Source organism: Caloenas nicobarica, chromosome 3, assembly GCF_036013445.1.
Source record: "Caloenas nicobarica isolate bCalNic1 chromosome 3, bCalNic1.hap1, whole genome shotgun sequence".
NCBI lineage: Eukaryota > Metazoa > Chordata > Aves > Columbiformes > Columbidae > Caloenas > Caloenas nicobarica.
In genome coordinates this window covers 33,567,283-33,592,024 of record NC_088247.1, presented here as the reverse complement: position 1 = coordinate 33,592,024, position 24,742 = coordinate 33,567,283, and the positions used below count along the sequence as shown (strand labels likewise).

The 24,742-nt window shown below is 36.6% G+C and overlaps 1 protein-coding gene across 8 annotated transcripts in view; it reads left to right on the top strand.

Moving 5' to 3' along the window:
* The window catches only part of COL12A1 (collagen type XII alpha 1 chain), a 105,945-nt gene that overhangs the window by 41,822 nt on the left and 39,381 nt on the right, over positions 1–24,742 (top strand). For all 8 annotated transcript variants that reach the window (XM_065632184.1, XM_065632185.1, XM_065632186.1 and 5 more), the window contains 27 exons: positions 323–472; positions 559–678; positions 1,228–1,392; positions 1,583–1,729; positions 2,392–2,531; positions 3,739–3,868; positions 4,915–5,060; positions 5,339–5,468; positions 6,260–6,399; positions 7,143–7,272; positions 8,754–8,893; positions 9,154–9,286; positions 9,387–9,413; positions 9,724–9,866; positions 12,311–12,440; positions 13,321–13,460; positions 14,519–14,648; positions 15,357–15,499; positions 16,479–16,608; positions 17,590–17,732; positions 19,263–19,392; positions 19,552–19,671; positions 20,317–20,463; positions 21,276–21,392; positions 21,814–21,960; positions 22,434–22,508; positions 23,062–23,201. In XM_065632184.1, coding sequence (XP_065488256.1) covers positions 323–472; positions 559–678; positions 1,228–1,392; positions 1,583–1,729; positions 2,392–2,531; positions 3,739–3,868; positions 4,915–5,060; positions 5,339–5,468; positions 6,260–6,399; positions 7,143–7,272; positions 8,754–8,893; positions 9,154–9,286; positions 9,387–9,413; positions 9,724–9,866; positions 12,311–12,440; positions 13,321–13,460; positions 14,519–14,648; positions 15,357–15,499; positions 16,479–16,608; positions 17,590–17,732; positions 19,263–19,392; positions 19,552–19,671; positions 20,317–20,463; positions 21,276–21,392; positions 21,814–21,960; positions 22,434–22,508; positions 23,062–23,201 — 3,533 coding nt within the window. The remainder of the gene's footprint in view (positions 1–322; positions 473–558; positions 679–1,227; positions 1,393–1,582; positions 1,730–2,391; positions 2,532–3,738; positions 3,869–4,914; positions 5,061–5,338; positions 5,469–6,259; positions 6,400–7,142; positions 7,273–8,753; positions 8,894–9,153; positions 9,287–9,386; positions 9,414–9,723; positions 9,867–12,310; positions 12,441–13,320; positions 13,461–14,518; positions 14,649–15,356; positions 15,500–16,478; positions 16,609–17,589; positions 17,733–19,262; positions 19,393–19,551; positions 19,672–20,316; positions 20,464–21,275; positions 21,393–21,813; positions 21,961–22,433; positions 22,509–23,061; positions 23,202–24,742) is intronic.

The following is a 24,742-nucleotide window of genomic DNA, read 5'->3' as shown; positions in this document are numbered from 1 at the left end:
ATCTTTAAAGACTGAAACAGATGATGGCATGACAACAAAGAAGAGCACTGGCCTTGGCATTTGTGAAGACTTACTTATAAAAGGAGACATACATGAAAAAATTTATACAGCTTTTGCCATGGAACCAGTGACTAGTGTGGATAATGTTCACAAGTAGGTCATACTTGACAGACTGCCAATGAATGAAAATAGAGCTATTTTGGAAGCTAACTCAACATATGTCACATAAAAGGATGGGGAAAGAAAGCTAGCATGCTAAGGCTGTATTTTCTTGATTGAAAGCTATCATGCTAAGGTTTCATTTATCTGGTTGACATGGCAGGTTTAGAATGTAGAACCAGAGCAGAAGCTGATATCGTGCTGCTGGTGGACGGCTCATGGAGTATTGGGCGGCCAAATTTTAAAACGATCAGGAACTTCATTGCCCGTATTGTTGAAGTTTTTGATATTGGTCCTGACAAAGTACAGATTGGTAAGTTTTCATATGTTGGAGGGAAAAATGAGGTATAACTACTACACAGACACATAATAAGTGCGTAATGTTGGCTTTTTTTCCAGGTCTTGCACAGTATAGTGGAGATCCCAGGACAGAATGGAATCTCAATGCTTACCAAACCAAACAGGCTTTGTTAGAGGCTGTAGCCAACTTACCATACAAAGGAGGCAATACTCTAACAGGTATGTCACACTGTCAGGATTTTCCTTAAGCTCCGATAAAAATAACTCTAGTAGTTGACCTCAGTATTGTTCAGCAAGCTTGAATTTGTCCATGATGAAAGGACCTTACAGTTCAATTCAGTATGTTTGGAAGAGAACGGGCACAGCATGTAGACATAAACTCAGTGGAAATATGGAGAGAAGTGATGGAGGAGAGCTTGGGTGATGAAGAGCTTGTGTTGCTGTTGAGCATATGAGAAGAAAAGGCAGTTCCTTGTCAAGGTTGGGATGAAGACAAGGTGAGGACACAGAAGGGATGCTAGAGCAGATCAGATAGGAGGGTGGTGCATGAAAGATAAGAGATTAGAGATTTTGAAAGGGCTGAAATAGTATCAGTTGCTGTTAAGTCTAGATGGTGGGCTGCCACTAGATTCCAAGTGGTTTTAGAAGGAAGTAAATTGTGGAATGATGTTGTCAGGGTGAAATCACTAGGATGAAATACTCTCCTTGGTCATGACTACTATGTGGAGATAGTTTATAGTGATGGTTGCCTTCTTTGCATCATGCTAGGAATGGCCTTGGATTTCATCTTAAAAAACAGCTTCAGACGAGATGCAGGCTTAAGACCCAGAGCTCGCAAAATTGGTGTTCTCATCACTGATGGCAAATCACAAGATGATGTAGTCACCCCTTCAAGAAGACTCAGAGATGAGGGAGTGGAACTTTATGCAATTGGTAAGTATTATATGAAGAGGTGGCCTGTGCCAGCCCCCTCTTATTCATTTACTAAATGCACAGGGAAGTGGCAACATACATAAGTACCTAAAAGTGTATTCAAAGCATGTGTTTAGGAACTTAAGTTCATGGCATTGTGTTTCATGGCTGTCATTTATAACAAGTTTTGTTTTCATGTCTTCTCTGTAAGGTATTAAAAATGCAGATGAAAATGAATTGAAGCAGATTGCAACGGATCCAGATGACATCCATGCTTACAATGTTGCAGATTTCTCCTTCCTGGCTAGCATTGTTGATGATGTAACCACGAATCTGTGTAACAGTGTGAAAGGTCCAGGTACATCATATTTTCAGTCTAATTCATAGTTTTTTCCATTTACGTGCTTGCACTGCTAATTCTTTTTCATTACTTACTGGGAACACTGTGTAGCCGTGGGCTGTTTTTTCAGCTGCTGCTGTGAGGAAGTTGTGCAGACCACCTGGACTACCCTGCAGGGGTTCTTCCTTTCCTTTTAACAATGACTGTGTTATATCTAACACAGCATGACATGGATGGATGTGCCTTCTTCTCTCCCAGAATTGGGAATTATGTTGCTCATTGTGTCACCTTTTTGCTCAGTGTGGCAGGTTCTTTGATGCTACTCATCCAATAAGGCAAATTTCAGCAGCACTGCTCAAGTATTAATGTCTGACAGCCCAAAATCAAAGCCTGGTATGAAAAAACAGTGATGTTAGCCGATGGTTCTCCAGTGAAACACTGGTGTTGAAGGTGGAATAGGAATGGTAGTGGGTTTGTTTGGTCTTGAGAGAGTGATGGTGAGCTATCTCTTCACACTGTTGTTTTAGGAATTCATGAAGAAACAGAAACACAAGCAAGCACCTAGTGTGTTGGGGGTTTTTTGCTTTGTTTTGTTTTTTTCCTGAGTATTTTTGTCTCGTGTTTTTATTTCTGATGATATAAGATAAATTAATAATTTTTTAATTTGCTTTCACTTGTAGGTGATTTGCCACCTCCTTCTAACCTAGTTATTTCAGAAGTGACACCTCGTTCTTTCAGACTGAGATGGAGTCCACCTCCTGAGAGTGTTGATAGATACAGAGTTGAATATTACCCTACCTCTGGAGGTAGCCCTCAACAGGTTTGTACTATATGTTCATCTCTGACATTGTCCATAATAACCTTGGACTTCCACATCACATTAACGTCATTTCGAAGTTTGTGTGTTTGCTGTATAACAGCAAATGAAAAAAGACTCCCAAGGTGAAGAATATCATGCCTTGGTAAATGATACACAAAATTATGAAAAGTAGGAGCATAAAGATGATTTTTTTTTTAAATTTAAATCACGAATCCAGGAGTAAAATTTATTTCTTAAAAAAAGTTGACTGGTATTTCTAGTAAATCTTTTCTGTTCACATTCCACTGTCATATATTGATTTAAGTAAGTCTGCAGCAGAAATTTTCTGAGCATACTCATCGCTCACTGTCTTCTTAGTACTTTTTCTTGTTAATAGAAAAAAAGACAGTGGGTGACGTGGATTGTGAGGTAGTGCTTAAATTAACATTATATGATGGTACTTCGAATCTGTGCCTAAGCATATCCTCCAAACTCTTTAATGAACAGGGTCAAACTCATCTTGTGGTTATTACTTCTCTACATAGAGAGCCATTAACTGGCAACCCTTGATTCTAGGCAATCTGAATTGCTCATCACTTTCTTCAACCAGAGAGAACAGTATTTAGGAGAATGATGTTAGGTGCCTCTGTGTGCCTAACTCTGAACTTCCCATCTCTGAATGTGGCTTTTAAATCTTAACTCAGATTTGACTCATGGAGAATTTAGTCTTAGTAAATCACGACCTCAGAATTTGACCTTTGATTAAGGTTGGAGCAGTCATTCCAGTGCACACTGACTTTACAGCTTGACTGCTTGCTGGCATTTCTGTTCTGCAAGGTGTTGCTAATGCCATGTGCTGTAACCATCTAGATTATCCTGAGTGTTAGAACTTTCTTCCAAAGTGGTAACATATATCCCCAGCACTTTCTTTATGTTCCTGTGTAATATAAAAGTGTAAGCCATGTGTGAAAGCAGGATGCACGAGTTCTCCTAGATATATCTAGCTCTATTGAAAATGAGTGTCTGTCTGAGGCTTCCCTACAACTTGCTTTGCAAAAATAATGGTATATTGTCAGACAAAATACACAGAAGATTAAGACCATCTTGTTTTTAGTTCCATACCATTTATTTCTGAAAAGTTTCACAAGGAATTATTTTTTTCTTCTTAGAGAAAAGATTACAAATGCGTTTGTTGTACAGTGGTTAACATTGCTTCTCTTTTATGTAGTTTTATGTAAGTAGGATGGAAACAACTACAGTTCTGAAAGATTTGAAACCTGAAACAGAATATGTTGTTAACGTGTTTTCTGTGGTAGAAGATGAAAGCAGTGAACCTCTGATCGGCAGGGAAACAACTTGTAAGTTACAAATGGAACTTGAGTAACATGTTAACACGTAGTTGGTATCTGGATAACTGCCCAGTAGAACTTTTAGCACTATGGGATTTCTTCTTAGAGAAGATTAACATTTTTAATTTGAATGACCAAATTGTGTTGTGTTACACTGGTTGTTCAGATCTTGGCTGGAAAACTTTGGCAAAGTGAAACTGCAGTGTGGTAAATAATGTTTGTCCCAGCTTCTTTCCAGGCTCATAAAGCACAGCTGTACAAGACTAGAGCAACAGACAGGAATTACAAGACAAAGTTTATAAATTCCTGAAATCTGATCATATACAAATATGTACTTCTTAATTTTTGTGTTAGATAATTAATTCCTGCTGCTAGCAGCCAGAATATGATAGTTATTCAATCTAATTTTATAAGATTAACAAAAATCCAGTTCAAGACAATTACATCACTTCTGTGAGACATAACTTAGCTATGTTTCTACTATTACTGGTCTCCATGATTGATTTAGGTATATTTGTGCTGAATGCAACATAGGGTGGTTTTCCTGCCTCTTTAAGAATACTGAATGTTAGCTGTTCATTTCATTTCTTTGATTGTTTTGTATTAGGCTTGTCAGGAACCGTTGAAGTATGTACATTATTTTTATGAAGTCTGTGACAATTTTTGATGTTTATTTAATAATTTGAGAAATACAGAAAACAAGAAAGTACAAAAAAATCCTTTTACAAGTATAGATCCCAAACCAGTCATATTGTTTCATATTAGAGCATTAATGTAAGCTAATGCTGCTTTTTAGAATATTGAAGAGTGCCAGTGCAGATGTATAAGATAGTTTTAGTTGTGTGTATAGCAAATCTGTACCATGTTAAAAATGTGACAACCATTACCTCATTCTTAAACTAATCACCACATAAAGTACCACTTCTTGCAGATCACCTTTCCGCTACCCGTAATGTACCCTAATACCCATGTACAGTATTCTCAGTGGTACTACCTGTGATGTGAAGTATGAAAGGTGATGGAAATAAATTAATATATATTTTTTTATTTGACAGTGCCAATCTCTTCAGTCAGAAACTTGAATGTTTATGACATTGGATCAACTTCCATGCGAGTGAGATGGGAACCTCTCAATGGAGCTACTGGTTATTTGTTAACATATGAACCTGCGAATGCCACAGTCCCAACCACAGAGAAAGAGGTAAGAGAACTTATCTTCACTTCCTGTTCTCTACCAAAAATAAATTAAGAAAAACTGATAGATTTTCTTGATCTATCATAACAGTCAAAAGAGACTGGCATGTACTTCTTGAAGTGTGGTTAACTTACTGGGATATTGTATACAATGACATCAGTCAGGAAGCTGAAAATATACTGTGAATCTCACAAACAAAATTCCCTTGAGGTTAAATCATTGCTTGCTTTTCTGCCATTGCTTCCTTCAGTTTTTAAACATGATGTGTTATTTTTCATGTGCAGATGCGTGTTGGACCATCAGTGAACGAGGTGCAGCTGGTAGATCTCATCCCCAACACTGAGTACACTTTAACAGCTTACGTATTGTTTGGTGATATCACCAGTGACCCGCTCACCACCCAGGAAGTGACTTGTATGGACATCTTGATTTTTGCCTTGTTATTGTTTCAGCAACCTTTAATTTCAATTTTATTTCATGAAACAGTTTCTATACAGTCTGTTTTGTTTAGAAGACCATCTTGTCCATGTTTTATATATTCGCTAACACTCATACATTTCCAAAAGATCTTAGAGGCAATTTCAATGAAAAGAGACTAACTATTAAAAGAGTTAGAAAAGAGTTTCTTCCTTGAATAATGAAGAAAGTTGTCTTGATAATCTCAAGGTTATAGTGTTTTTAAAAAGGTCTCGGTTTTGCTTGCATTAACTTAGAAATCTTGTTCCTGAATTCAGACATTCTTTTAAGTATAGAAAATGCTAAGGAAACATCCCATATCAAGAGAAAATTGATCTAAACATGGCTTTCTTTTTTATGTCTTTCCTTAGACATTTCCTATTGGCAGAGATGTTTTTGGGCTAGATGCACGCATTACGGTTATTTGGATGTTCTTAAAAAATATTAAACTTTAACTGTACATGAAAAGTTGCTGTTGTCACCAAAAGTTATGATCAAAGCACTGATATTTCCAAACGTATTGTGCTCATAGTTTAAAAAGGTGGAGCTACCATAGTTTATAGCTATTCTGCTCATTGCTGGGACAATAAACTACTAAGCTGTCTCACCTAATGGCTAGAGCAATGAACTTCCCGGAATGTTATTGCCTCCATTTCAATGAAATCCATGAAAATAATTCAATTCCTTCTCTGAGAGACCTATCCCTTTGCCGTGAATAGCATTTTCACTTGCTACTGTTATTTTTACAGTACCTTTGCCTGGACCCAGAGGCTTAACAATTCAGGACGTTACTCACAGCAGCATGAATGTCCTTTGGGATCCTGCCCCAGGGAATGTTCAAAAATACATCCTAAGATACAAAATAGCTGAAGAAGTTGATGTAAAGGAGGTAAGTGACAGGAACAGTTTTGAAAGTACTAGAAAACGGTTTTATTTTGAGGAGCTAGGTTACTAAAATAATAGTAAAAGTAGTATAATAAGCCACAACCGAGAATAAAGTTCATGGTGATTCCAGTCAGGAAAGGGTACTGATTTCTTGGAAACTGAATTAGCATGAGATAGATTTCTTTGTGTACTCCCCTATTTCTCCTCCTCCAGAGAGGAAAAATCCTGGAGACTTTTCCCATGCTTTGATCAATAGCCATTTCTACTCTCTGCCTGTTATCTTGCCTAGCTCTAAGAACTAGCTTACAATTAGGAGGACAAGGTAGTGGGATAGAGATATGATAGCCCCTTTGCCCACGTTCAGAATACGTGTGAGCATTGTTAGAGATGTTTTTGAGTTATGTGGAAGCTTTCCATAATTGCACTGCTAGGCATGAATGAGCTCTTGGAGGACTAAATGCATTTCTGTAAGGGAATGAGAATTTCCTGGAGATGCAGTCTGCATCCTCATTTCCAAAAGAATGAAGCAGCGAAAGATCCACAAGTGGTACCAGTATCTGCGACAATATGCTTTGCAAGGGAGTTAGTAGATAGCACTCAATATTCAGGTGTAAATTCAGGAGTAAAGGGCAAAATTTAGTGCAGAATACTTCTCTGATTTTCAGTACGTGAATTTTTGCCATTTAATTAAATACAGGGTCAGAAAAGAGCAATTTACGATTCTTAAGTGACTATTTTTATTCTTAGGTGGAAATTGACAGACTCAAAACAAGCACTACTCTCTCTGATCTTTCCTCCCAAACGCTGTATAACGTAAAAGTTGTTGCTGTATATGATGAAGGGGAATCCCTACCGGTAAATGCAGAAGCTGTCACTCGTAAGTTTTCCTAATAACCCATCTTGTGGTTATTTTTGCCTTATGTTCTATTTAAGTTGTGTGTGTTACAATACATTACTGAGTTTAGGTGGAATTGTAATTTAGTCTGAGAAATATTTTACTTGCATTTGTAGCATTATTTGCAATATAATAATCCTTGGGAATCTTGGATGAGTTCACTGTCTTACTGCAGTAACCACTGAGCCTGCAGTCTGCAGAGGGATGACAGACTGGCAACTGAAGCAAAATTATTTCAGCTTAGGGGCTGCATAAGGAGTGTAGGGGTAGAATTAGTAAGAAAATATGTATGAGGGTGAAAGGAAGGTTTAGCAAACTCATGCAGGAGTCAAGCAAAGTGAGTGGGAAGCTGAGGCATATGCTTGAGGATTACAGAGACATGATCTTCTGATCCAAGAGAGATTTTGTGCCACGAAATGCTAAACAGTCTGTACTTTTAGAGAATCACAAAGGCAGCATTTGAGTAAACTCAACAAATAGAGGCAAGGAAAAGATGTCACACGAATGGTAAGAGGTGATCTTTGTACAAGAGTGGTGACAGACTGAAAGGAGAAAGCTTGTGTCAGGGAAGCCCTCATTCTGATCTTGGCTTCTGATTTAAGAAGACAGCTAACCAGAAGAGCTAGAAAAGAAATGAGCAAAGTTAAGTTATCACTGTCCCTCACTCTGATGCACATGCATGTGCTCTCTTTTTTTTTTCTTCTGAATTTTTCATTTAGTAGCCTAGTGTATTTAAAAATGTGTTTAAGTGTGTTTGTTTGTTTGTTTGTTTTTTGTTTTTACCCTTGCTTATGTGCTAGCCTTTCATCTATAGCCATGGTTTTATGTGAATATGTGTGTAAGGAAAAAGAGAAGAGCTCTGCCAAAGAACTTATTTTTAGTTTAATTCTCTGGTTTTACCTATTTACTCATTTCTTCCCAGTGACTATAATATTTGGCCTCCTTAACCTACAGTTTACCTCTGTGAATTCTTTCTAAATAAGTGGTGTAATTCAGTCAAGACTTATTTGGCTTATATAAAGAATTTTAAGATCTGGGAGAAACTCACACAGGAGCTTGACCTCTGTGTGGGGGAGTTTGTAATCACTCCTCCTAACTCCAAAATGTAAGAGTCAGGACTTCAGTTGTTGTGAGTAGGCATGTGAGTGGTGACCTCTACAGGGGTCGGTAGAGAAACGTTTGTTTTATTAGGTGATGACTTGGTGATGTAACCTTATCGTTGGACTTGATGATCCTGAGGGTGTCTTCCAACTGAAATGATTCTATGATTCTATGATTCCATGATTTGCTTAGTGTAGGTGGGCTGGGTTATACTACAGAATTTTATTGTAGTCATTAGAAGCATGGTAACTGAGAGGTCAATATTCTACATAATCTAAATTATTTGTCTGAGTAATTCCTTGGTTTAACTGTATCTATTTTGTAGTTACGTTTGTGGAATAATTTTCCTTTTCTCACAATAGAGCCTGTGCCAGCACCAGTCAATCTCAGAATCACAGATGTAACCACGAACAGTTTCAGAGGAACTTGGGATCATGGAGCTTCAGATGTCTCTTTGTATAGAATAACCTGGGGACCCTATGGAAGACCAGAAAAACAGGAGGTAAGGATAGTCACCATAATATTTTGTGGGCAGTTTCTCAGAGGTTATATTTTTAAAATCAGAAATGTAATTAATAAGTGGCCTGTAACTTGCAAGCCTTCCTGTTGTGCTCAATGGAAATTCAGTAAGAAAGTGTAGAACACATACTTAGAGACACTTTTAGTGATGCTATTGTGTAAAAAGTTACTCGAGTTATACCCCACTCTGTTTGTTTTGTCTTTATTTACTTACTTTTTTTTTTTTTTAAATTTCTCCATAAGACTATCTTAAATGGGGATGAGAATAGTGTGGTCTTTGAAAATTTGAATCCAGATACATTATATGATATCTCAATTACTGCCATCTATCCTGATGAGTCAGAAAGTGATGACCTCATTGGCAGTGAACGAACATGTAAGTAAACAAAGGGTTTATGCATGCTGATATTCATATTTATTAAATCAGAAAGCATACATATACAAGAATTCTGAAAACTCTTTTTACTTTTTTCTAGTACCCTTGGTACCTATCACCACACAAGGTAAGAATTTGAATTTCCAAGTATGGAATTATTAAAGAAAACTCCTAGCTATATTTTTCTAAACTGTGAGCAATGTTGACATTAAAAAACTGAGATAATTTAATATATATTATTGTATATTTGGAAGAATATTGAACACTAGTTTACCACATGTTTATTATTTTACAAATATTACACTTTTGTTGTCTTGGAATTAAGGCATTCTGCTCTTGGTCAGGCATTCATGCAGCCCTCAAAGTGTGAATGAAATCTTTATCCCTGCTTTTTGCTTGAATTACATATTTATTCTTTTCATTATTACATTTCTCAGCCCCGAAGAGTGGCCCACGAAACCTTCAAGTGTATAATGCAACTTCACACAGTTTGACTGTGAAGTGGGATCCTGCCAGTGGTCGAGTGCAGAGATACAGGATCATTTACCAGCCTATCAGTGGGGATGGCCCTGAACAGTCGGTAACTAATTTTGACATACTATAGTTATTCAATCTTATATGATACTTCTGCAAAGTAATCCATTAAAATAATTTATTTCCAAAGCACAACAGTGTATATATTAATCACCTTTTAGATGAAGTTTTGTATTTATAGTGAGTAAGCATGTATTCCCACCTTTTTATTTTTCCCCTTTCAAATCCAAGATAGAAAGCTCTTTATGGAGCAAAATTAACTTTGGATACAGCCTGTTTTCTTGAAAATCACATGATCTATGGATATAACTAGAATAAAGTAAAAATGTGTTGAGGAACAAGTCAATTAGCACGTTAGACTACAAATCACAGATATATGGTTATGCCAACAATCAGTAAATGAACTACCACGACTACTTCCATAATCCAGAGTTTTCCATTGTTTTCATGGTGTGGTTCACGTGCTATCAGAGGGACTTTGCAGTGGAACATACTGTGGACAGTAGAGACTGTCACTTACCGTGCTAGGGACAGAATAACTGCCCAGAAGTGGCAGTTGCAGAAACAAATCCATGTAAAGTATATGCTAGAGAAGTGGTTTACGTATTTTAATGTCTTTTAATATGACTGCGCAGCTGTGATGATAGGGAGAGCCAGTACCGTATGATCAGCCAGCTTTCCTCGGGTTGTCAGCAAGAGCTGTGCTGACTCCTGGCAGCCTACACAACACAGCTTGGGAATGGTAATTCATTCAGCCTGTTTATCAGAAATGTGTGCTACTTAAAAATGCCCTGTTCTGCAGTGGGAGGCTGTTGTGGTTACTGCCAAATGACTCAGAGGAACACTTTCAGATGAGAACCACACACATTTAACTTGCTCCTGTAATTGGAGATCACACATTTAGAAGCCTATCGAGGAATGTTTACTTTAGAATCAGTTGGACACACACCCCTTTTTACTCTCGTCTGAACAATGTGCATTTGAGTTGAGGTAATTGAACCGTTGACTGAATTGAGAAGTTGAAGGCAAGCTTAGTGAGAAATCACTAGAAGAATAAAGAACAGCAGTAAGGTTCATTAATATCTGTAATTAATTGTTGGTACTGGAGTAAAAAAGGAATTATGAGCATTCTGCTGAAATTTGTGCAAATAATAGACTTAATAGACTTAACTATTCACAACCGGATAGAGTCCAGGAGGAAATACCTCTTTCTGAGGACAGCACACAGAACACTTATGCTCTGTTCATGGCATTTTAACGTCTATCTACAAATAATTCTCAGTTATATGATAGTAATTCCTTGTCTGCTTATTTTGTTACTGTAATATTTGATTAAGCTGCAGTTGCTGGGTAGGCAGTAACAGTGTCCTCACTGAAATATTTAAAATAGAAGTTCTAGGTTTTTATTGCTGTCTGACATTTAACATCCTTAGTACCAAGAAAGACCACAGGTTATCTGAAGACAACTCTGCAAAAACGGAACTCCAGGGACCATGATGATTATTAAGGGTTGGGTTATGAAAGACAAATAGATACTAAAATGCGAAGGCAGCCATGATGGGATGCTAAAAGCATTTTTCTTTGAACTGAGCTTTGTATGCTTGAGTACAAATAAAAAGTATCCTTGTAAATTAAAATAATCTACTTCTATGAAATGTGAAGGTATATAAATGCTTACTCATTATCAGTTCTTCATCACCAGTGTTATGTTAAGTGTTATGACAAACATATTTGCTGAATAGGCTTTGAAAATGTGCAGATGGTCTTAAAAGTACAAAGGATGCTTTTGAACTTGATGCTTAATTTCACACAATTAAAACCCAAAAAGCTCATGATTCATAAATGCTGAATAATCTAAGTATCATTTTCAGTGCACTGTAAATCTTCTACTTGGTGGATATTATGATTGAAGGATTGTATGTAAAAGAAAAATTGAAACAAAAGATGCACAATGATTTTAGACTCTTAACAAAGATGTTTTAGAAGCTGAAGTATCCTGTTGTAAAATATTCAAAATTAAGGAGAAACAATGTTGATATTGTATCAAATGTACATTAGAGATCTACAGTGTTGTAATTTATTCCATGCCTGGATTGTACCTGAGAGTGGAGCATAAAAAGCCCAATTTGAAGTCTGTCAAAATGAATAAAAGGCCGTCTTTGATTTCAATATGATATAATCAGAGGCAACACTGTGCTGGCACAGAACTGGCAGTTGATATATAATTGTAGTTATATGGAAGTTTGGATGTCTTAAAGAATAATGGCTTTGTGTCACTGGACTCTGTCTAAACTTGCTAAGATGAATATGTACTAAATATTACTGTTATTCAATGTCTACTGTCAGTGTCAATCACAAGAGCATTGCAGCATATGATATATCATGGTGTTTTCTGCTCTGCATCAAATGCTTACATTCTTCACTGTAATAGTAAGAATAAAAGGGGCAGCATAAAAGTGATTTTGATATTTTCCTTTTGTTTTATTGCAGACTATGGTTGGAGGGCGGCAGAACAGTGTGGTGATACAGAAGCTGCAGCCTGACACACCATATGCTATTACTGTGTCATCAATGTATGCAGATGGCGAAGGGGGACGAATGACAGGACGAGGCAGAACCAGTAAGTAACTTCTTGAGATATTCTTATCAGGTGGGAAACAATATTGATGTATTGCTTTTCAAATTAGCTGAGAAAAATTTCTTGTGGTGAAATTCATCCCATCGGTATTTGTCCTTTGATGGGTTTCAAATATCTGAAGTGAGAAGGCCTGTCAGTCTACTGGCTGCAGAGAAACCCTGGACCACTACTGTAGACTGGATGCCCGGCTTTTAAAGGCTGAGAGAAACCTCCATGCTACTATGGAACTTCTTCCTCATTTTAACCTATTTAATTGCCCTGTACCACAATGTAGCAAACACCTTCAAGCATCTGAAGGCATGTGACTCTCACATGTGTGCTATTAAGTGTAAGTTTGCTATTTTCCTGTCAGCATCTTTAGTTCAGAGACTGACCTTTACAATGTGCACTTTGAGACTGTACCGTTTTATGTTGATAGCATTGTTTTGATCCTGCTATAGAAAGCACGGAGTGATTTGCTATCAGGGGCAGTTCAGGCATAAAAAACAATTAACTATTTTTAAAATAATTAATTATGTAACTATAAATGTAGTGAAAAATACTTCATTTACTTTTGAGCCTGCAGTGGAAAGTCAGAAATAGCAATGTGTTTGGTGAGGAATGAAGAAAAAAATCCCAATTAACTCATTGTCTAATTCTAAAATACTGCCCAGAAAAAAATTTTTCTTACTATATTTAGCATTCCTTATGCTATTGGATTGGGCTGCTGCGTTCTCATTAATCAAGAAAAATAACATTTAGCATGAACTATTAAACCTGTTGTTTTTCGAATTTCCTAATGACACATTACATGGGCATGATCTGACAGCACATGTGAGAGAATGTGGTTCCATATTTCTGATAGCTCGTTGATCTGTTTCAGAACCTCTCACTACTGTGAAGAACTTGCTAGTTTATGACCCAACCACCAGTACTCTGAACGTTCGATGGGATCATGCAGAAGGAAATCCTCGCCAGTATAAAGTGTTTTATGGACCTACAGCTGGAGGTGCAGAAGAAATGGTAAATAATCCATGTGTATCTCACTGTCTCAGATAAACTGTGGCTCATGGTGGTAGTGAGAGAAATGTTGCTGAGTGAAGTGGGTGTTGTTTGCCTATGCACTGGCTTTTTTTCTGTTCATAGTTCTCCTGGAGAGAGTGCAGAGCACCTCCATGGAAGTCAGTTACTCCCATAGGTATTAGAGATGTTTGATTTTATATAGTAAACCTTCAGGGATTCGTTCTTAGCACAGGTACTTAACAGCACACACAATTTTTTGTTTGTTTATTTGTAGGCAAGTGCATGCAAATGTAAAACTGACTTCAGGGTGTACAAAAGGCTATTAAATCAGCAGACCTCATTTCAGTCCGTTTTTACTGCTAAGAAGTCATGTGACTGTAGGCAGTCAGCAGGATGATATTTGTGAAAACAGAAAAATCCATACAGGTCTCTTACTCTAATCTCCTAAAATTATTTAGTTTTTAAAGAGCGAACCATTGTTGCAGACCAGGCAAATATTGTTTCCAACTTGTGTTTCTTTTTCCACATCTGTGTAATTTGACATGCCTGTGAAATGAAGTGTACTTGAATTGCCACTATTTCAATAGCATCTAGAGAGATACTGATGATAAATATTCTTAAATGCTGTGGAGTTTTACTGACTAAAGTGAGTTGCTCATTATGTATTTCCATTAGCATGCTGTAGTGTTATATATATTTTTTTATTTAAGTAGTGACCTTTTAATGCCTCTGAGCTGCTAAATAGTAGCTATTAAAGAGATCACTCCAGATTAGTATAACAAGTTCTGGAGCCAAAAGTGAAGATAGCTTTAAGGGATTGTATAGGAGAGCATAGGATTTAACAACCGTTTTTGTTAAGCACAAGACAGAATCTTCTTGAAAGGCAATTCCAGAAGATACCATGCACCCTGTTCCTTCAGGCTTCACCTTTTGTAAAGTTTTTATCACATCCAGTCTAGAAATGAGATGTAGCTGAGGAGTAAGAGAGATACAAAAAACTTGAAAATTTTGCATATTTATGTAAATGTCATGCCCTACCTTTCTTTTTAAATTTGTAGACCACAGTACCAGGAAACACAAACTATGTCATCCTGAGGACTCTTGAACCCAACACACCTTACACTGTAACTGTGGTTCCAGTTTTCCCAGAGGGGGATGGTGGACGTACCTCTGACACTGGAAGAACTTGTAAGTAAAACAGTCCTTTTCAAGAAAATGCTAGGATTTTTTTGTGTGAATGGCTCAGATCATTAGAAATTGATTTTTAGATCAAAAGTGGAAATTTATTTTCCCCGAAGCGTAAGTGTAAGAAAATCTGTTTACCTGCTTGGTTATGGCTGCAGCTCTGTAACTTATTCTGTTTTCTTTGCTTATTCAAGTGGAGGCTTTCAGTCCACGTATCTCAAGTAAGTTCAGATCTTATGTTGTGCAGCCAACTCACTGTTTGCTTCCACTCAATAGTAAAATTTTAATTGTAGTGCCAGTAGCAATAGTGGTGAACAAATGGCAAATATTGGTGCTAATCCATGCTAATATTCATACCATGTACTTAAAATTTTCCAGGGAGTTTGAGCTCCTAATGTCAACATGAGCTAAACTGTGTAGTTTGCAGCTATATTTCGTACCTGTCTGATTAACCATAGAGTCACAAAGTGTTGTGATATCGTACCTTCAATTTGCAGTATAAACAGATGTACTTTACTGCCTGAGAGGAATGTTCTTAAAGACTAATCACTGATATTCTCAGATTCGTAGATTTTGTGGTAACAAAAGTGATGTGTTTATCTTGGGCTGATGTGCTTTTCAGCTTCCTTTGAGCACCGTTGTAAATTCAAGTTGAACTAGAACTTATGTAAACAACCTGGTAAAGGTTAATTTAATTTATCCTTGATGTAGTGGAGAGAGGAACACCAAGAAACATTCAAGTTTACAATCCCACACCAAACAGCATGAATGTCCGATGGGAACCTGCTCCAGGTCCAGTACAGCAATATAGAATTAATTACGCTCCACTGTCTGGCCCAAGGCCATCAGAATCTGTAAGTAATTTTTATACTATTCTTTAAAAGTGTGTGGAGGATATTGCTTCCTTAATGAGTATAGAACAATAATAATAAACTCAGACTAACTCTCTGCCCAGGAGTGACCCTACTGAAAACATTGTGTCTGTAGGAATTCAGTCTATTGTAAATAAATGCTTAATTTGGTGAAATAAAAGAAATAAGACCCTCCTATTTAAAACTGAGCATTGAGGATTGAGTATCCTTTACCATATTGCAGGTAAAGATGAGGTAAAATAAAACCTTTTTTTTTTTTTTTAAGAAGAGACAAGGAAACAACAAAGTTTTATTAGGAAGTGTTTAATTATGAAACCAGATGCCAAGTTTATGTGGTTTTACCACTAAACCATCTGTTTACCCTAAATCATTAGTGTTAAGTAGGTCTTGGTGAGCAGTGAAGTCTGGATATGGGTAAAAGTTTGTCCTCCAGATGTGAAGTGTTCTTGGATTTGTATAGAAATAGGTGCAGTTCTAGGGCTAAGCCTTTGAATGGATTCACACAAAATATATACCCATATTGTACCCGTACTGATGAATATGTTTTTATGTATGGAAATGGAAGAATCTGCATCTATAAAGTGAAACTGCATTTCACACATGAGTGGCAATCTGTCTTTTAGAACCCATTAGAGAATGCCCTTTATACATCAGTAAACCATGTCAGAATTTACTTTTTTTGTTTCGGTTCCTGAATGTTTCTTCTTTTTTTCTGAACTATTTTCATGTAGAATGTAAAAAATAACAATTCCATTTGCAGAATGAGAACTCCTTATGTATTTGTCATTATTTTACACCTGCTCTTGAATTTTTATTTTTAAATTTGTATTGTTTTTCTTGGAAAGTGTACACCATGATCGTGTTCCCAGTTTTTCTGTATTTCATTCAAATTGTTCATTTGAACAAGATATGGTATAAACGGAATCTTTTTTTACAAAGGTGCCTTTTGTTTCTGTTTTAGATTGTGGTACCAGGCAGCACTCGTGATGTGATGCTGGAGCGCTTGACTCCTGACACTCCTTACTCAATAAATGTTATAGCTCTGTATGCTGATGGAGAAGGGGATCCAAGCCAAGCACAGGGAAGAACATGTAAGAGTCATTCAGTGTTTGCTTTGTGAAATATATGTCAAAATTGGTGTGTGAAGAGTTTATACAATTGATTGCAATCACGATAAGCGTAAGCCGTTCAGTGCAACTCTTACATCAATGCATCTGAATTATGGCTGAAGCAATAGGCTTCCATAGATGGGTGCTTTTGCTATGTTGTCTGGCAGCTGTGGTACATGCATAATCACTAATGTAATTTTCACTTGTGAAATAAGTCTAATTTGAATGTTTAAGAGTTTAAAACCTGTTCTTTAAAGTGTGATTGCAGATTGTCAAGGTTTAAAATAAGGCGACAATAAACCATGGCAATTTGTCCTTTGGAAAAAACCAGCACACTAAGCTGGGTAGAATTTGCTGTCAAGAGAAAAAAAAATGTGCAAACGTGCTTCCTGTTCTGTGTCTTACATGATAATTGTGTATGTCAACCTACTTAGATTTTTTTTTTCCTGGAGATTCCTAAACACCAAAATCTCCTCGTTACAACTTAGTTTGTGGGATCTTGGTTGGCTTAGGCTTGGCTTCTTCATTACTTTGTTACTTCCTTTTAGAAGTAACATGCAAAGAAACTGTCTCTGACAGTAGTAGGTCACCTTTCTTTTGCTGCTTCTATACTTTCTCTGTTAAATCCCCACATTCATCTAAAACTTGCAGATGTGACAGGCTATAGTTATACTTGTCTGCAAAAGTCTGAGAAGCAGCATGTTTCTAGATACTCACTTTGCACATCCCTCTGATGTTCTCTCCCTTCCATACTGCTCCAGTTTGTCCAGTTAAGGCCCTATTTCTATTTAAGGCCTTCAGGCACTGCTATATTATTGTTGACAAAATCTACAGGTATATGTTTATTCAGGGTTTCAGGGCAGGCCCTTAGCTTTGGCTTCAGTGCAGCATTTGAATCAGGGAGAGTGAAACTGAGCTGGAAGACTCATGCTCCGTACAACCTTCTGTATTTTCTTTCTTTAGTGCCTCGCAGTGGTCCAAGGAACGTGAGAGTGTTCGACGAGACCACAAACAGCCTTTCTGTACAATGGGACCATGCTGATGGGCCAGTCCAGCAGTACAGAATCATTTATTCACCCACTGTGGGAGACCCTATCGATGAATATGTAAGTTCTGTAATTCCCTAGTAAGCATTGAGACATTTTCAGTTGATTCTTTAGGGTATGGAAAAACAGATACCTGTTCTATAAGTAGTATACTTTACATACTCTGTGGTCCTTTAGTCATTGTTGTCAATGCTGAGAAGCCATAGTTTCTATGAAACATTTTTTTTTCCGCAAAGTTGCAGAACATATATGGTTTAATGAACCAACTTGTGTGTAAAATAATGTTAAATATGTGAGTCACACATTAATCAGAAGATTCTGAGCAGAACTTGCTTCCTGACATTTAGTTCAAACATTGTGCTACAGTGAATAGCCATCTATTACTTCAGTCTATTCATGATGAAGTCAGTGCGCTAAGATACAGAATAAACTTAAGCCTCCATTTTATAAATGGAAGAGAGTTGCCAGAGTTTAATAAGAAAGCAGTGGTAACTTTGATTCAACATCTCACTTGCTTTTGTAAGATTCACTATGAATTGTATTTGTGTTTAATTTCCTGCAGCTTAATGATAGCACAAGTTAATCTGAAGTTTATAAAATTCTGAGTGTTTATAGCAAAACCCAAATCAGACCATATAGAGGTCAATGACAGAATTCCTGCTGACTGCCACCAGCCAAAATATAACATGTATAGAGTGTCATTCAAATGCTATTACTGCTTTGATGTTATTGTACAGGACATGCTGAAAATTCAGTGTTTGAAAATTCCCTGCTGGACCTGTTAATCAGGACACACATATTTTTTAACACACATATCTTCTTTGCTGAAAATATTTGACACATCATAAAAGCAGCAAGACTTAAGCAACTGAAAATTTTTGTCAAGTGATAATGGAAAATGTTGACTGGGATATGCTTTTGAGATAGATACCTCAAGTTACTTTCTGTAGTTTCAGTGCTTTATTGACATTTTATGGAGCAGTGTCACTTTTTGGATTACACCTATCTTCTCATTAGAAGGGAGCAATACCTCATGGCTGCAGCCAGAAGTTGAGTTGTTGAGGGATGCATAGACACATTTTTACATATTAAAATATTTTGAGCTTCCTTTTCAGACTTAACTGTTGTTTCTGCTAAGAAAATGAAATCCTAAGATGAGGATAATGAAAAAATAGAAATGAAACTGATGAATAGCATGAATCACTTTGACTTCCATCCCCATTTTAGGAGCTTTTTCCTCTCTTTTTCTGTGTTGAAACACATCATCATGACTTTTTCCTTTCTATGAGGGAACAATAGGGAATTCTTGGTGAAGAACTAGCAGCATCTCTGTCTGATGTGAGGGTAGGGACTGAAGAGTCAATTTGTTTTATCTTTTTGTGCTGATCACAGCATTTTATAATTTAAAATAACAAATACTGATAATTATTTATAGGCTATAACACTTAAGATATCCCAAATGACTTTATCTACAGTGGACACAAAAAAAGTGTGCCAAGTGTCAAAACAATTTTTTACTTCTAGTTACTCTTATTATTGATCAGCTACAGGACTGTGAGTTTGTTTACCTCTGTTTCTTCTGTATTATAGACAACAGTTCCTGGGATAAGAAATAATGTGATACTACAACCACTGCAATCAGATACACCATATAAAATTACTGTTGTGGCTGTGTATGAAGATGGAGATGGTGGACAACTGACTGGAAATGGCAGAACTGGTAATTAATTTTAATATTGTATATTATTTTCTAAATGTATGACACATATTCCTTGAGCCCTACAGCATTGTGATTATTGCCTATGAGAGTTAGAATGTAAGTTTCTAGAGGCTGAAAAACAGTCACTAGTCTAATTAGAGTGCCTTTCTTCCTTTTCAGTTGGACTGCTTCCCCCTCAAAATATGTATATAACTGATGAATGGTATACACGATTCAGAGTTTCCTGGGATCCTTCACCATCCCCTGTTCTTGGCTATAAAATTGTATACAAACCTGTGGGTAAGAAAACATCTTTGTTCTGAGTATACCACTTTCAGATCACTGAATGGTTAATGGGAGATCAGAATAGAAATCATATGTATCATGAAATATTTGGGTTAAATGACTTCTTCCTTTTTTTTTTTTTTTAACTGATTTTGATGGAAGCTTAGGTCTTGTTTTCAGTATTTTATAAGAAGCTCAAACTATCAAATACAGTGTTTCATACATTCAATTACAGAGATTGAATTGTAGAGTTAAAATTTAATACAGTGAGTAGATCAAGTCCGGGACCGGGCTTGTTATTTTCTGTAATGCCTCTTGTCCTTCTGGGGATATGAACTGGTGTGTGTGAAATGAGTATTGGATGGTTATTAAGGTACTAATGTCCTTCAGAACCTTTGTTTTCTGTGGCAGTGAAACAATGTACATACCTTCCTATAAGTTAAATTAATCACAAACATTGCACAATAGTTTGTAAAGTTGTGTGTACATTCTATTTGCAACAGTCTAACATACTAAAATTCAAGAAATTAGTATGTTTTGTTTTCAAAAAACTAAGATTAACAATTAATGAGATGTAAAAGATGGTGGATAGGTTTGCAGCTCACCTAATCGTGAGTCTTTCCCTCTCTTTACTTTCTTAATGCTTCCTTTCAACTCAAGGTTCAAATGAGCCCATGGAGGTTTTTGTGGGAGAAGTGACTTCCTACACCTTGCATAATCTGTCTCCCAGTACTACTTACGATGTGAATGTTTATGCCCAGTATGATTCTGGAATGAGCATACCTTTGACAGATCAAGGCACTACATGTAAGTCAAAATAATTTTTTTTTGTAATCATGTAAGATACATATGCTGATCTGAAATAACATTGATTAAGAAAGGATTTTTAAGGCTTGGTTGTTAGAAAGTCTGAATATGCTCTCATGGAGAATGCTTATCATCTGTCCATGATGTAGATCTTACAGACACTAAGCTTGAGAACAGTAATGGAAATACAGTTTTAAATAATGATTTGGTGATATAAAATTTTCTACTCAGCCTCCTAAATTTTTTTTCAGCTATAGTTGGAGTCAATCTTTGACTGTCTACAGGGTACTACAGAATCTAATCATGCTAAGCAGGTCTCGGCTTTTTGCTGCTCTGCTTTTATCTCACAGGAATATCCAGTGATTGAAACTTCAGTTTGTTGGAAGGAGATGATTTTATTGACGGCCTTAGCTAAGAAATTTCTAAAAATTTCTTCAGTTAAGATGAATCAAGCATCCTGAGTTTTGTTGACTCAGTACATTCTTTTCATACTGCCATATATATGTCAGATTCTGATTTTTGGAAGTTTCTTATTTTATCAAGAACTCAACTTACTTCATGTGAAGTCTCATAAAATGGGCTGTTACCCAAAACAGGAAGGGTATCAGACTTTGGGCCTTTGTAAATAGCTAGGCTGGCTGGATTCTTTAAAGCATAACAGAAAATGAAGAGATTTGACTAGAACTGCTCTTTCCTTCTGTGAGTACTTTAAAAATCAAGTTCTGGACCAGCACTGCTACTGTAATTTTGATGTCCTTCATCCATTACATACTGTTTTCCACAGAACAATTTATCTCTTTCTCTGTTCACAGTATATTTGAATGTCACTGATGTAACAAGTTACAATGTGGGTTGGAATACTTTCTGTATTCGATGGTCACCTCATCGGTCAGCAACTTCCTACAGACTGAAGCTAAACCCAGCTGATGGCAAGTGCATTTTATTTTTGCATTTTCTGGAAACATAGTTACCTTATTTCAGCGACAGCAACACTTATTTGGGATAGCAGCAAGCACTCACCAGAAGCTATGATGCATCATGACCCGTTTTTATAGAGTGGTGAACTAGCTGCAAAGAGGGAGTGCTGTTTATTGTCTAGTTAACATTCATTAGTAAGAATCTGCTAGTTACCTGGCTTTCACATATACACTGTAGTGTTACTCTCCAGTATGCTCCAGGGTGCATAATCACCACATAATCTTGGTCTAGAAAGACTTTTATGTGACAAGACTGCTGTCCCATCTGCTCCAACCTCCCCTCAAGAAGTCTCTAATTTCTACAGTTATTTGTACAAATATTAAGGAGGGAATACTGGGGTTTAAATTTATTTCCATTGGGCTTTTTTGACAGGTTCCAGGGGACAGGAAATTACTGTCCGTGGATCAGAAACGAGCCATTGCTTTACTGGCCTCTCACCAGACACAGAATACAACGCTACCGTATTTGTTCAGACCCCTAACCTCGAAGGACCTCCAGTCTCTATGAGAGAGCGTACAGGTAGGTAATAGATACTGTGAAGTTTAAGTTTTGGTTCTAGAACTTGTCTTGTTTTAACTCTAGAACTTGTCTTGCTCCTAAATGCCTTTCAATACTTATTTTAAGTGGTGATCTTTCCTCCTAACTCTCAGTGCAATTTGAGCTAGAGTTGATGAGGGAGGGAGAAATTCCTATGCTCTTCTTCAAACCAAATATTTCCTAGCACTTGGATGAAAAATAGATGCATTATCAGAGTACAGTGTTACTCAGCTCATGTAAAATTGTTCCTGTTATAATGAAACCATGTACCTTTTTTAACAATAACTATAATATTTTTACTCTTGTAACACAAGAAATATTTCCTTGTCAATTGTACATTGTTTAGGCTAATGAGAAAAGATTAGAAACTTTCTGTGTGGCAATATAATACATAATCTAGAGTTTTTCCTTGAATGAAATAATTTATATGGAGTAAAAAAATTATTTCATTTCAGTGCTCAAACCTACAGAGGCACCAACTCCACCACCTACCCCTCCTCCACCTCCCACGATTCCTCCAGCTCGAGATGGTATGTTTGTTTGTAGAATTATTCAGTATTTTTCTGTAGATGCTGCACTGCTTCAGAGTTTAATTCTATTTTTCATAAATTTAAATATGTTTAAAACTAACACAGCATTTTAGGGAAGTTTGAGACCAGTTTCCTGATGCCATCCATTTATTCTTGAGCTTTACAAGACTTTAACATTTCCTGGTTTAGAACAAAAAGTTGCATAATTTGGGGAAAAAATTAATGGTGTTCTATAGCTCTGCAGTAAGTCTGTGAGTCTGTCTGCCCTCAGCAGACAATTTATGTTTTGTGGTAGCTACTCAGAAAAAAAAAGAAATTTAAAACATTTACATTTGATAGTTGAGGTCTTCTTTATTTCTTGAACTTTTATTTGAAAATTTTTATTAAATGTTTTTGTGTTGAACATTAGCCATCTGCCAGGTTGACTCTGTGGGAGTAGAAGCTTGCTGTGAATATTTGTCAGTTCTTGAATTTTCAAATTTTGGAGCAATGCTCTTTATTTCACAATGATATCATTGATGTGGTTTAAGTTTTCTTTTACTTGGTCTTTCAGTATGCAGGGGTGCCAAAGCAGACATAGTATTCTTGACCGATGCTTCCTGGAGTATTGGTGATGATAACTTCAACAAAGTAGTGAAATTTGTTTTTAATACAGTAGGAGCCTTTGACTTGATTAATCCTGCTGGAATCCAGGTAGGTTTTTTTATTTCCATTTGGTATATTTTGGAGAGAAACTAAAGATGAAGCTGAATTAATGAAGTTACTTCTGATTTTTACTTTCTTTCAGAATGCTGTCATTTTTTTTTGGTATTAGATTGCTGTACAATGCATGTGTACATGTGTGCATGTGTAACTATTTATGAAATATATTGGTCATTTTGTAAATACAAAGGGAATCTAGTCTATCATGAGAGGTTACTATTCCAAAAGATAAAAGTTGTAGTTTGTGTGAATCCTCCAGACAGAGAAACTGGGGTCATGTATGGTCAATTTATGGTTAATTTTATATTTTTGTTTCTTTGTATAGGGCATCAACAATTGGCACACTGCTTAGTTGTTAAATGCTAGGTTTTGTCTGTGTCATATCATCTGTTTTGGGGGCAGTCTGACTGTTGAGTGAAGGTTATGTTTTAATTTCTCAGTGCAAGAAATGAGTCTTGTACATGTAGAGACCAGCTGGCTGGCCATTAGCCTTATCTTGTCGAGCTGCCTGGAATCCCAGTGCAGTAAGTAGATAGAATCCTCTTGAGAAAGACTCTTCCACAGATCTTTTAATCCCATCCTAAAGATAAATAACGTGGGTCCACTCCACAGTGGGCATAGTAAAAGTGTGAAAAGGTGAAAAGTTAGTCCTCTTAATGAGTTAATGCATCTTGAAAGACTGAACAGTAATAGCCACTGAGGACTTCCAGCATTTCTGGGCTGATCATAGTCATGTCAAAGACATTTCCTGCCAGGCTTCTTACTGTGAGCCTTGCACCAGTACTGGTTTTCTTCTGCTTATGGGAAGCTGGATGAGATCACTGCTAGGTTCCCATCGCCATTTCTGTTTCATGAGATAAAATGAATGATATGAGATGTGAGAGCGCTTCTTACGAGGTATTTCTGGAGCATTGCAATGACCTGCAGGTGCAGTGCACCTTCCTTGGTTAAAAGGGTTAAAAGGCTGAAGGTGTTGGTTTTTTGGGTGTGGTTTTTTTGTTTTTTTGGTTTTTTTGGTGAGAGATTGTGGGGGTGATTTTGTCCAGTAACTATAAAAGCTACTTACACTGCTCATGAACTGCCTTTCATCTGCTAAGAATGTTTTTAAATCTTTGATTCTCTATCTTCAACTCTACAGACATTTAAAGGAAAAGATACCCCTCACACTTTGTCTCAGACATTCTTTATCCTTCTTAGCTCTAATCTATACCAGTAGTTTTCCTTTCCATTTGTTTGTTTGTTTTATAATATTTTTTTTCCCACGAATATGTATGGGTCCCAAGCCTAGAGACACAGAAGCCTAATAGAAGTGACAGAGACATGTGACAGAGACATGTGTATGCTAATGTTTAGAAAAATATTTAAGTCACATACCTCTTGAAATAATTGCAACAATCTCAGGTTTTGAATTGGATATTAATAATTTTAAAAGCTGAATTTACTTCGATAAATATATGCGAATATACACATACAGAGAGATGTCTATTCAGCATCAAATTAGTATAATATTGTAATTTTACAGAATATTATAA